General features: G+C 42.7%; 1 protein-coding gene across 1 annotated transcript in view; it reads right to left on the reverse strand.

The window, feature by feature from the left end:
* Positions 1-12,683, reverse strand: part of LOC108798368 (protein Jade-2-like) — a 253,509-nt gene extending 240,826 nt beyond the window's left edge. Inside the window, 1 exon segment of the mRNA XM_018570113.1 lies at positions 12,626-12,683. Coding sequence (XP_018425615.1) covers positions 12,626-12,683 — 58 coding nt within the window.
* Positions 12,684-14,499: the final 1,816 nt, after the last annotated feature.

A 14,499-nucleotide genomic window follows, 5' to 3' on the forward strand; every position in this document is an offset into this window, starting at 1 on the left:
ACTTGTATTAATTTGAGCAGCGGCGATCGTTTCTACCCGCAGCACCCCCCGCCGTAGTTTTCGGGGTCACCCGCTCTCCCGGGGGACCCCGAAAACTAAGGCACAACGGCTCAGCTATAGCGCCCATAGAGCAGACTAAAAACGTCTGCTCTACGGGCTCTCTGTGTTCTGATACCGTGGCGCTGTAATCACAGCGCCACCTGTCTCGGCTGTCAGGAACTACACAGACACAAGTGGATTGTCATGAAGGACACGTAGATTTGGCCCCTGGACAAGTAGTTTTTAAAAAAAAAAATCCACACCCCTGAAGCCAATTTAAAAAACGTACGATCTGCCCATCTTGGACAGGCAGATCGGACTTGGATAATCACACACCGGCCCTGCCGACATTTAACATGCCACACACCTGCCGACAATCGTACGATTCTCGCCGAGATTTAGAACATGTTCCTAAGATAAAAGTCATGCGACCGTACAGTAGAAACGGTCGCACGCCTTCCACACACCATGCGATAATCGTACGATCGCGGGATTTCCAGCGATTATCGTGCGAATATCGCAAGGTGTGTGGACACCTTAACTCTATCTGCCGTGGCCGCGCTTTCTCTAGTCAAGCACACTGTGCACGGCTGGAGTGTGCACGCTGAAATGTGGGAGCAGGAGGCAGAGTCTCAACTGAGAAGCAGCAAGCTGACTCAGCCTCCCTTCTCTTTCCTTCTCTCTTACCAGTATTTCCCTCTCTCTTCACCGATTTTCTCCTGCTCTGTCTCCGTAATCAAATGCTTGCAGCAGTTGTATGGAAACCTGTTCCCCGTAAATCTTCCCCCTGACTGTTCAGCTATTACCATAACCCTGCCCCTTCCTTACAGCAGCCTAATATTTACATAGCCCGCCCCCTCTCTGCAAGCTCCGGTGTTCTATGAGAAAGATGAATGTCTCCTCTCTCACATTGTGTGCTATGATCGTTCAGCTCCCCCCACCCCCCAACTGTACAGGAAATCTCTTACTTGTCTCCCTGTCACCGCTCTGTGTTGTGTTGCTGTGATCTGATATTTCCTGTCACCTCATCCCCATCCGCGCTCCTCATCCCCATCCGCGCTCCTCGGTGGGGTGGGGAGAGGGGGAAGCTGAATGATCAGAGCACACAATGTGAGAGGAGACATTCGTCTTTCTCATAGAACACCAGAGCTTGCAGAGGGGGTGGGGCTATGTGAATACTAAGCTGTAAGGAAGGGGTGGGGATATGGTAATAGCTGAATGTCAGGGGGAACTAAGATTTACGGGGAACAGGTTTCCATACAACTGCTGCACATTCTCAAGACGGAGAGAGAGGAAGGAGGGGCAGAGGCACTAAGGAGAAACAGCCTTCCATGCACGCGCTGTCATTTGCTGGCACAGACGACAGGGACGTGGAGGTAGGAAGAGAGCTGCTGCGCATGCCAATGTATTCGTGGGCGCGCAGCAGTTCTCAAGGATCGCCGTCAGTCACAGTGAGAACAATCAGTTGGGAGGATCCCGACAGTATTGTTGGGATCTCTCCCCACTGCGGCGCTTAGCCCCGCCCACCATCTTAAAGTAACGATTGTATGTTTATGGAATCCAAAAGTAAAGAAAAGCTTGGACCCCATAGTTCTCCTTTTAAAGGCTTGAATGATAGTTCACTGAATCCAGCCAGATATAGTAGAACAAGAAGCCAGCTGCCCCATATGGGGGCCCTCATGAATGGCAAAGAGTGAGTCAGACTTTGTGGGTGGAAGCTGTAGCAGAGTGGTACACCCAAATGACATGAATCATGTCCAAGCAGTGGAGAGAACCCCCCCATAGGATGTTTAGGAGCAGGATAAAACACCTGTTAAGGTGGCAGGCAAAGGCCACCTTAGGAAGGAAGGAGGCCCTAGGCTTCATCACTACCTTATCCTTGTGGATAACCATAAAAAGATCTTTACAGATCAAGCCCATGAATTCATAAATATGTCTGGCAGAAGTGATGGTGATGAGGAAGTCAACCTTGTGAGTAAGGTGGGCCAAAGGTTAACTCTTGAGAGGGCGGCACCTGCAGAGCCAACAGGACTAAGTTACAGGAGTCTGTATAGGGGAAACAGTATGAGCCCACACCCTGCAAAATGGCATTCACTAGAGAGTAAAGGACAAGCGGTCTCTAGAAAAGAATTGCCAAAGGCAGAAATTTGACCCTTGACTGCACTGAAGGCTGAAAGCTAGTCTAGGCCAGAGTGGAGGAAAGATGGTACTTCCAGGGATGGAACTTCCTCACTTTGCATCAGGTAAAATAAGCCTTTCAAGTGCAATAGTAGACCTTGCAGGAGGTTGACTTTCTAGCTTATAGGAGCATAGGGAAGACTGTCTACAAAAAGGCCTCTGTCCTTCAGTGGCTGGGCTGCAACAGCCAGGCTGTTAAAGCCAGTGATCGAGAAGCAGGGTGGAATACTGGTCCATGGGACTAGATGATCTGGAAGTGCTCATGGAGAGTCTGCCAAAAGTTTGACTATGCCTCGTCGGGAAGTTGAGATTCCTGTGAAGGAGGCGAGGCAAGAGTTTCAGAGGAGGGAAAGGCATAGATCAAGCTGAATGGATTCCACTGAGTCACTAAGGCATTCTCTGCAAAGGTCAGGGAATCCCTTGTCCTGGAGAAAAACCTGACCAGATTGTTCAACCTGCACACACGGAGGATTACGTCCAGTGACACCTGTGACAGAGGACCCAAAACATCACTGGTTGAAGGGGAAATTTTTTACGGTCCAGATGTCGACTGAAGTCCACCTGCAAATTATCCCTGCTTGGAGTGTTTACAGCAGACAGAGCAGGGACATGAAGTCACACCAGATTAAGGTCTGCTGTCTTTTTGAGATGCGTGACTTCCAGTGCCTTCCTAATGGTTAATCTAATTGAATGATGGTCAAATGTCCTGTAACTGAGGGGTCTGTCATTGAAGGGACAACCAAATCACCCAAAACTCAAAGATTTTGATCCGGAGTCAAGAATCTTCCACTAACCATGTCCCTTGAACTGAGAGGTATTTCAGGTCTCCTCCCCAGGCTAACATGTGGGCATCCATCATGAGCACCTTCCAGACCAATGACAGGAATGATTTCCCCTATTCCAGCACTGGGATGGAAACCCACCAACCTGGCCTTGCTGGATAGATGAATGGGTAGGTCCAGGGAATGAACTGTTTGTTAGAATGTTCAGCGACAAGGGCCTAGAGTAAAAGTGAGCATAGGAGACTACCTTAAAGTAGGCCACCATCAAGCCTATAACAATTATGCAAAAGTGAATGGTCAGGCGACCCCTGGATCACAAAGAAAGATCAGATAATTTCTGAGGAAAGGAAGACCCTGGATAGGGCCATGGCCAAGGTTCTGCTCATGTACTCCAAGCTATGAGAGAGTTCCAGCACTGACTTCTGGAGATTCAGGACCAATCTGAAACTTTGCAGGGTTTGAATTGCCTAATGTTGAATGGTAAGGCTTGCGCCAACTGCTCTGTAAGGTGAAGGTTCTCCAAGTATCTCAGTGGGTAGAATCCATACAGGAAGCCATCGAGAATCTTGAATTCAAGAATAGAGAGGTCTTCCGCATGCTTTGGAGATAGCAAACAGGTTGGAGTAGAATCCCTGAAATGTATCTGGCTCTGGAAGGAGGACTTTGACCCCCTGAGAAAGGAGTTGATCTAGAACAGCGAGAATAGATGTCCATCTTTGAGGAGATCCTCGCAACTATAAATATGTATATTTATAAAATATAAGACGGAGGGGACGGCATTGGCGTTCCTTAACTACAAAGAATGTAACAAAAAACAAGAGCAGGAAGTGAACCCTTGGTTATGATGATTTCAAGGGTTAATTGAAAAGGATTCTTTCTGCATGGAAGCTCTGCAGACCAGCATTTCAACCAAAAGATCCTTCGCTTGTGGACAGACAGGAGAATCATCCTGGAGATTTGTCTAATGGTATCTGTCAGGCCATTGTTGCAGAAATGCGAGGCCATAGGTAAGTGTTCTAGACATTTTAGCTGCAGGGTCAGTCAAGATGGACCCAGCGGGGTCTTTAGACTGTACGGGTGCAGTTGTCCCGGCTCGGGCGCAGACAGGATCCATCCAGTCAGTGTACGAGTACGCTCACCCGCAGGGACGTGCAGGGCAGGTGAGCGTAGGGCGGCATACGGCCGCGTAGTCCCATAGAGAAGGAGAGGAGCTGCATACTAATCACATGCAGCACCTGTCCTTCCCAGGAGCTGCCCGATACGGCCGTGCATGCAGCACGGAGCTGTATGTGCTGGCCGCTTCTAGTGTGAATGAGGCCTAAATATTACTTTTCTCATATCTGCGCTCCTAGGCTTAATCCTACCCACCTAAATTAAATTATCCTAATAAAGCAGCAGGTGTATACAATGCACCACACACATCTATAAAATCCACAATCACTCTGTGCTAATATAACTACTCTAAAGATCCCAAATTCAATAAACAAAGTAAAAAAATGAATTAATAAAACAAATTACAAAGTGCCCTTGTTTAAATGCGTCAAATCAGCATGATAAAGTGCATTACAATAGTGCCAGTGTAAACAGTCCAAAAGTACTTATAAAAGTGCAATCCTTATTTGAGATGCTCCAGAATCCATTAATAAACTTTTCTGAGTACTGCCCTCACTCGCCAGATTTGATGGAACAATAAAAATGGGTTGGGTAGCATTTTATAAATAATTCCCATAGTGTAGTCATTCCTCAGATAAATGCTCGAGAGTCTTTTGATGACGAAATTAGTTGAGTGGGTGGGTATACGCTGCTATCATGCCAGCTGAGTTGCCGATGCTCCTACACACTGCTTTCTGTTTCCCCCTGTCTTGCCCAGGGAGGGAGTGAAGGGAGGACAGTAACTAAGCAGGCTAGCAGTGATATGTGAAAAAACATATTAAGATCTGACAAGATTGTAAGTTTTTATAACTGTTTTTTTAATAAAAGTTGTTTGAGGATTCTACGCAATGCAATTTTTAAATCTTTTTTCTCCAAATACTATTGGCAATGGGTAGAGAGGAGATATTTGTGAAATGTGATTGATATGGAAAATCTGGCATGTATCTGAAAATTATCGTGAATTTGAATATTGATCTGTGAGGAGTGACAACACTTTGAGAATTATTTATAAATGCTACCCGACCAATATTTATTGGTCCATCAAATCTGGGGAGTGAGGGCAGTACTCAAAAGCTCAAAGTTTCTTTATAAACAGATTCTAGAGGATCTCATATAAGGATTGCACTTTTATAAAAAGCACTTTTGGACTGTTTACACTGGCACTATTGTAAAGCACTTTATCATGCTGACTTGACACATTTAAACAAGGACACTTTGTATCATTTGATTTATTCATTATTTTGTTTTACTTTGTTTATTGAATTTGGATATTTAGAGTAGTTATATTAGCACAGAGTGATTGTTGATTTTATGGATACAACTTTAAATATTACTCGAATGTTAAGGCCTTGTTCACACCAAGCGCGTTCCAGGAGCAGAGCAGTTACAGACCGGAGCAAAAGTGCCTCCAATGTATTCCAATGGTATTTTTAGCTCCAGTTCACATCCCAGCGTTCCGTTCCAGAGCAGGTAAAAAAAACGGCAGCAGGCCTTATTTTACCTGCTCTGGAATGCATCAAAACCGCATGCAAATGCCCTGGAACGCACTGAAAGCCCATTTTAAACTAAAAAAAAAATATTTTTTTTTTAACCAAAAACGGCCCGGCAAAAAACGCAGCACAACCTACTGCACTGCGTGTGCAGAACAAGGCCTAAAAGCAGGAAGCTGCAGTTTTGTTTACCAATAAGCACACATGCCTAAACATGTATTTACATGAAGCTATATAGGACATTTATAAGTGTATTAAAAAAAAAAAAAAGTCTCAGGATATTTAAAGCTCTCCAAACAGATCGTTGACACTTTTGGTGAAAGATCAGAAAAATTTAGCTGTCCAGTTGGATGGATCTCAGGTCTATTCTTCACTCTTGCTTTTGTGTTTCACCAAACCCTGTTACCAAATTAATCAATTAGCCTTCTGATTATTTTTTTGATTCATAACATGTTTTACCTAAATGAAATATGCATATGAGATTTGACTATAACTGTTCTTAAGCATTTGAATTGCTTATGTGTTGTACAGCATTGTTTTTTCTTTATTCACTTACTATTTTTCTGTTATGACTGTAATGTCAAATTGATGTTATCTCACTGTATACTATATATGCATTGTTATGGCTTGATTATGATTGACCGGGAAGTCAGCTTCCCAGCCAATCGGTATGGAGCCGAGTCACTTTCCCCCCGCCCGACTTCCTGATTGACCGAGAAGCCGGCTCCATGTTCCCTCGCGGTACTGGCGGTCATAGGAAATCTCCCCCTCTGACTGGAAGTTCTGGTATCAGAGCATTTGGGCGAGTACAAGTACGCAACAAAATATGCAGTATCGGCACCAATAACAATAATAGTATCGGTATCAGTGTATCCCTAGCAATAAGCTGCCATAAATTGTTGCATTGCCTTAGTGCATTGGGGAGTCATTAAAAATGAATAACAGACACCGTCTGCAGACCTCCACATTTATATTAGCCATAAACTCTGCAATTTTGATAATTGGCAAACAGGTCAGAGAATAGTTTCCAAACTGTATGAAGAGTAGAAACTGCTGATACCTGGCACATTAACGCTTTACTCGTATAATCATGTAATTTGCAACTCTGTCAATATTTCCGTGCTCAGTTCCATGACCAAATTTCTGATGTTAAAGAATTTGATCCTGTGCGGGCAATACAGGATGGGTTTAGGAAAGGTATGATAGGTGATATATATAATTTGTTGTGTGCTCAAGACTATTTCTAATGTACCAATAACTCACAATGTGTGGTTAGGTAATTTACCAAATTTGGAGAAGGAGGACTAGGAGCATTGCAGCAGTGCATAAATATGCACTGCAGGAAAGCAATACTATGAACCTGACCTAACTCCCCACTCATTAAAAAAAGGAAAAAAAGTTATGTGCCAGGTACCAACAGTGTGTAAACTTTTCATATAGTTCAGAAACTATTCACTGATCTGTGCGTCAATTACAAAAATGGCATAAAGTATGGCTAGTGTATATATGTAAAGCTCTGCCCTTTAAGCATTATCAATGCTAAAAGGGCCATTAACATAACAAAAATGGATCAACACTCGCCTGCACAAAAATGTTGAAGTGTACATCAAGGCAAAACCATTTTTTTTTTTCACACACACACACACACACACGTCAGAAAATTATTAGAACCCTTGTCTGTTTTGTATTGCTATCCAAGACCCCGACAGGACCTCTAATCCTACCTTACTCCATCCACAACTAAGAAAATTTGGCTGGATATACTCTTTAACATAATGTACACAGCGTCAGACTTTCCCCCATGACCATTATGGTCTTTTTTAAATATATACATGATATGAAGTTTTTACACTACTCCTACTGGATTCATCCTAAAAAATAAGTAAAGGGAAAGTCAAGCTCTAATAGCACACAACACTGGAGATCCAGATGGTAAATCTGACCTTACCATAATGCATGCTACAAGTGCACTTCTACAACTGAGACCAGATATTTTGTTTTCTTCTATGAATGATCTGTTGCATAAAAGTAAGGTCGTGCATAGACCTTCTATGCATGACCTTATTGCTTGGAATAAATATACCCAAACTTGGCAGAATAACCAGAGCCAGGATCTTGCAGGTTGATTTTCCCATCAAAATCCCAAAATTATTGAATGGTAATAAAAACATGTCTACAAAGGTTCTCATTTATTTAGGTCAGGTTACAGATAGTAGTAGTCACATTAAACTAGACTTGTTCTTTACTTCCCTAAATGGCTTCCTTCTTTACACAAATACTATGTCGCTACACCATTGTAACAAGTGGCTCACTGGTTCTGGAAAAATAGTATGCTCAGGGTGCAGCGTCTGGGTTTCACTTCCTGATTACAGTCCATGTACCCATTGCACTCCTGACCGCACGTCCAACAAAGTATCCTGGGTGCTCAGTAATACACACCAGGTTAGGTGAACAGACCTATCAGAGAGCCTAAATTGGTCCCATGACGTTTCTGATGATGTCATACTCCCGCCAAAATCAAAGCAGAATAGGTATCAGCAAAGTGGATTGAGGCATAGTGAACAGTATGGTTAACATATAAAGTACAAAAGAGCAATCTACTAACTCAAAGTCATATGTTACTGAACGCTGATACCAGAGAGATGACATAATACAAGAAATGTGGGGATAAGGCATAAGTACAACGAAAGCCGTCCGTTTGCAGATGTCAAAGGATCAGATGCAGGGAGTGGTTTGCCGCTGTCAGGCTCCCAGATGCTGCCACTAGATACGCCCACCAGATAGAGTGCGGGGGAGGCTGCACACGTCTCTATGATGTGTACTTCAGCCACACCCATGGCCCGAGGAAACAGTGGGGGAAAGAACAGAGGAGGCGTGGAATCGGCCACGTCATTGGTTACCATGGCTGCAGCGGGACGCAACTGACAGAGCCGGCACCATGTGACCCAACCATATCATATTGGTGGAGCATACACGTCCCGATTGGTATAGCAACAAGCAGTTTATAAGAAGCAATATTATAAGGGACATAAACTCAGGGTTTAAGCAAGATGAGACATGATACACAGTGGTAGCAAAAAGTAAATGAAAATAACGATCATTCGTATACCACAAAGATCTATACGAACAAGGGATGGAAAAAACCAATAGGCTACCTGGTCGCGTCAGAGCTAGGGAAGCCTAAGGGTGTCAATTAAATCACTATGTGTAAACAACGTGCGTTGTGCACGTCGTGATGCGTGCATAAGAATGCACTGCATATGTATGTTGGAGAAAACTTGAACATATGGTCACTGCGGTAATGTGTAACATGGGCATGATGTACATGTCTCAAACACCAAAGGGAAGGATGGGCTAGCGAATAGGGATCTGTGACAAAAATAAGTGAAGTGATAATAGCGATATAATGATAAATGCCCTGCTAAGGTTGGAGACCACCCAGGGGTAAGTGAAACATGTAGCAAAGACAGGTGTGGGAAAAATCAAAAGAAATCTATATACAAAAAATCCTATGGGAACGAACACATAGACCCCAGGGGAGTGTCAGTTTCAACGATCAGGTAAGAAACACGTCAGTGTGAGGTTTGTGTTGAGGCCCCTGGGTATGATAGTATCCAGTGTGTAGATCCAAAAGGCCTCTCGTTGAAGGAGGAATTTATCAAGATTGCCGCCCCTGTGGGATGCAGACACATGTTCAATGACCATACCACGTAATTCATGGGTCTGGTGACGGGAGCTGGCAAAATGTACAGCCACGGGTTTATTGAGGTCAGGGGTACCACCCTCCAAAACTATGTTAATGGCGCCCCTGATGTCACTCTGATGTTTCTGGAAACGTCGCTTGAATGGTCCAAGTGTCTTACCTACATAAATGAGACCACATGGGCATTTAAGTAAGCAACTAAGGTAGCCCCTAATATGGTATTTCGTGCCGCTGTGTGGGTGTGGGAATGATTCCCCAGTAATTAGTGCACTGCATACGTTGCAATTGTGAAATCTTGATGGGTTCTCGTGCACACTTAGGTCTGGGGTCTGCCTGGACCAGATGGTCCCTCAGGTTTCTGCTGCGGTAGTAAACCTGTAGCGGTGCGTTTTTGATTTGTGTAACCAGGTTTTTGTCTGCCTGATATTCAGGTTCTTTACAGTGGACCTACGCACCAGGTGAGAGGCTTTATTGTACTTCTGAATAAATGGGAGTCTGTCATCAGACTGTTTGTCCTTCTGTGTTGGGGAGGTCATTTTGTTAATTGCTTGTTCAAGGGCGTGATCCAGTATAGTATCTGGGTAGCCCCTCTGTTGGAACTTGGTATACATGATTTTAATTTGTGTGTTACATATGTCCCGGTCTGAGCAATACACGCATAAATTGAGAGATAGGTAAGTTGTCCAACAGGTGTCTAGGGTGTGAGCTACAGTAGTGCAAGATCGTGTTGCGGTCAGTAGGTTTACTGAACAGAGAAGTAACTGGCCATCAGTTATACTAACCAATACATCAAGGAAAGTGATGTGGGTATGATGGAACTCAGGGTTGAATATAATTCCAGAGAAGATGGAATTGAGGAACTCAACAAAAGCCAGGAACGTGTCCCGCTCACCCTGCCAAATGATGAAGATGTCGTCAATGTAGCGGGTCCACAGTTTAACGTGGGCCCGGTACAGTGGCGACGGAGATATGTACATCTCCTCAAGAAAACCCACAAACAGATTAGCAAAAGATGGTGCAGCTGAACTGCCCATCGCAGTTCCCTTAGTCTGTAGGAACATCTGATGTTCAAACAAAAAGAAGTTATTTTCAAGAATGTACCGTAGACATACTAAGACAAACTCTATAGGCATAACATCATACTTAGCGGATCTCAAAAAATGTGATACCGCATCAAGTCCAGCATCATTGGGGATGCAAGTGTATAGGGACGAAATGTCCATGGTTGCCAAGTGCCAGTCTTCCTGTAAAGCACTAAACTGCTGAATTTTACAAAGGAAGTCATTGGTGTCTTTGGTGTATGCTGGCAATGCTTTGACAAGGGGCTGTAGTATGTTATCCAAAAAACTGCCATCGGCAGTGATTTCAGCCAAGGGTGTAGATTTGTTCAAGAAACGGTTGGACAATTTCTTGAGGGACCGTAATATCCAGGGATGCCAGTATCCCTAAGAATGAGATGATGCGTGGACCTATATGGGTTGGACTTGATGGACGTATGTCCTTTATTCAACCTCAAATACTATGTAACTATATAATTTAGGCTCTGTGATAGGTCTATTCACCTAACCTGGTGTGTGTGTATGTATGTGTGTGTATATATATATATATTTAGATATATATATATATATATATATAATGATTTTGGCGGGAGTATGACATCATCAGAAACATCATGGGACCAATTTAGGCTCTGTGATAGGTCTGTTCACCTAACCTGGTGTGTATATATATTTGGCTGTTTCACTAATAATCTCACTTGTTTTGCCTGATGAAGGGGTTCCTGTGTGTCCCCGAATCGTCACACTAAGTGTGTTATTTTGCTTTTGATGTACGTCAATAAAGAGACATAATCGATTTACTATTGGAGTGCCGGTGTCTATTTCTTTTTTGGGTTTCACTTCCTCTCGCGGCCCAATGCAAGTGCTTCATGAATTACTCAAAGGGAATTCAATAGGGCCCATTTTTCCTCACATAATTCACACAGGCTACCTGTGTCTGGGAGTGCAGACCCATCTCTCTGTCCATTTTTAATTATCACTTATATCCCCAGGAAAACAAGGCCTTTACTGAACTGAGGAAAATCCCTGACTGTTTTGTCATACTAAAGTTATCTGGTTCCTGAGTCATATTAAGTCAAGAGTGTCCTCTCAATATAGTCTGTCCTGTGATAGTCATTTTAGATTTTTGCAACGCCGTTCCTGATCTAGTGCAGGCCATACAGAATATGTATAGGAAAGATATATATCATGTTATAGTTAATGTGTGGGCTCAAGAGCTATTTTTAATGTACAGAAATGTTACAATGCGTGGTTAGGCCATTTACCAAATCTGTAGTAGAACTGGGTGGATTGCTTGGCAACCCTAACTAAGCAGTCTCTGTTTGTGAAAAAGCGCACAATTCAAACTTCTGTTATTTATTAAGCATATCTTACCCCTTACAGGATGGCTAAATTTGCTGACTCATCCCCATGCTGTCATAAGTGTCACTTATTGCACATTCCTTTTCAACTTATTTGGGCTTGTGCTGTTGTCAACAAGTTCTGGGTGCCGATTTGGAAATGTGTACGCTGTAATGGGATGTATTTTACAGGGCTTGCTGTTACCGCCTGCCAAACTTACATTCCTTCATTAATTACTATTTCAAGTCCGCAAGGTGATTGCTCTCCCCCATGTATCTCGTGAGCGAAACTTCTGAATGATGCCTTATCTTATTAAAAAAACAACTGGTTTACGCACACAGAGGTTGGCCTATTCAGTACAATAAAGCATGGGGTCCCTGGCTCTCTAAAAAGTTTTGAAGCCTTCTGTTCATTAATGTTGCTCACATTACTCCTCCTCTCCCAGACTGGACATTAATGGCGGCTGACAGCAGGCAATCATGTTTTGTTTGAAGGGTATTTTGTTTCTTGTGTTTGGCTTATTGAGATATGCTCATCTACAGGCTATTTGTCATGAAAAAGTCTATATATTAGTGCTACAAATAAAGTTAATATGTTACGGTCCTGTGGTTGTACTGTTGTTGTTCTCCTTTTTGTTAATTTCTGTGATTGCATTGAATTTCGTCTTTGCTCTGTAAATTATTATCCATGATGAAAAAAGAAAACTGGACTTGTTCTGTAATGTTAAAGATGTTTCGATGCTTATCCAACAAGTCAAACTGAATGTGATTAACTACTACTAGCTGTTGTCTAATCACACACTAAAAATAAGTTGGTTTAGTGGGTTCATAGTTTAATTTCAGATCTAGTACTACTGAAAAGCAGAAACATTTTATGTCTTACTGTCAGTGGTGTCTGAGTCATCGCTGCTTATTGAGAATTTCCTCCGTTTTTCCTCCATCTGCAAAGAAAAAAGTAGCAAGTAATTTATTTTATAGAGCAAAAACTTTGCTAACAGCATGCAAATAAACATTGACATTTTCTAGCTATTGCTAATTCCTCTAGACGAGCCCATTACCATGAGATTGTCACCTGAGTTGGACAAAAGTGGGAGTGAATGAGCGATGGTTTATGTGTCATTCAAACCAAAAGACTGGTAGGGTAGCTCTGGAGTGAAGGTGGATATTGCAGACTGAGCTGCTTTTTAAAAAAAAAAATTTTGCCCTGAAGACCCATTTCTGCACCCACCCACCGCCTGCTGTCAATCAGCAGAGGAGTTAAAGGAGAAAGTGCCCACTGTGCAAATTTCACTATGTGAAATCCGCAATGTGCTTATTAACGGTAATATCGGTACATTTAACTAATAATGACAAAAATGTGTGAATATCGGCCCTGATTGGTCGATCCTTAGTATACTGAACATAAAATTGTTATAGTAGCATATGACAAAGGAAGATACTAGTGCCAAAAAGAGAGTTTATCTGTACAGAATTAGGGATCAACGAGTAACATTGGGTAATCCAACAAGGAGTTTTCCCCAGATGACCCTATGAACCGGATACAAATTGAAAAAGGAGTCTCTTCCATTAGAAATTAAAAAAACATTTCATGACCTCCCACTAAATAAAGCTCCGGGTGCTGACTTTTTTTTCTTTCGAATACTACAAACATTTCCAAGACATATTACTTCCTCAGCTCGTCGATATATACAATAAAGCTGCAATTTCTGGATCTTTCCCTCACGATACGCTGTGAGCGGTTGTTATTATCCTGCCTAAACCAGGGAAGGTACCGGATCACCCTAAAAATCTTCGCCCAATCTTTCTTATCAATACGGATGTAAAAATATATGCTAAAATGATAGCTAGTAGATTGTTACCTATTACCCCCAAACTAATACAACCAGACCAAGTTGAGTTCGTCAAGGGGCGTCAGGCGTCTGACATGCTGTCCCGATCCTTTGCAATCTTAAACGGGATGGGACAAGGATGCCCATTGTCACCTATTTTGTTTTCCTTACCGCCTGAGCCGTTAGCTATAGCAATTAGAAACAACCCTAATATCCGAGGGATCCCGGTCAGTAAATCCGATTTTAAAATAGCACTCTTTGCGGATTACATTATTTTATCCCTGACCACACCAGTACCTCCCTGAAAGAAATACACTCCACATTGCAAAAGTCCAATTTGGTATCCTATTATAAAGTCAATACGGAAAAATCTCAGATATCGGGAATATCTCCTACTCTGAAAACCAGATTACAAGCTATGTTCCCTTATATTTGGGCTAATGACTATATCCCATACCTGGGAGTACATCTAACTGCAAATACGGACACTCTTTTTAAATATAACTATCAACCACTCCTCCAAACAATACGGAATGATCTGGCTAACATTGGAACATTTGAAATCTCATGGCACAGTAGAGTAGCTGCATTGAAAATGTCCGTATTGCCGTAAATCTTGTACCTTTTCCGCACTCTGGGGAAGAGGGCCTTCCCTCTTTGAAAACGTATTATCGTGGATCCCTACTTGCCCAGACAAAAACATGGTTCCTGAAGGATGCTAATAAAGTGTGGTATACCCTTGAGAAATGTATGATGGTCAAAGGTGACCTTGTTATTGGTTGTTCGCTGCTCAATTAGACCGATCTGTACAAACTTCTATTTCCCCCACCATCAAAGCCACCTTTTCTAACTGGCAGTTTTGTTTTACATGAAATGCTCCTGTGTACACCACTTACTACTTTACAGGCCCCCTTGCAGGTATATGAAA

Source organism: Nanorana parkeri, unplaced genomic scaffold (assembly GCF_000935625.1).
Source record: "Nanorana parkeri isolate BGI_ZX_2015 unplaced genomic scaffold, ASM93562v1 scaffold1456, whole genome shotgun sequence".
NCBI lineage: Eukaryota > Metazoa > Chordata > Amphibia > Anura > Dicroglossidae > Nanorana > Nanorana parkeri.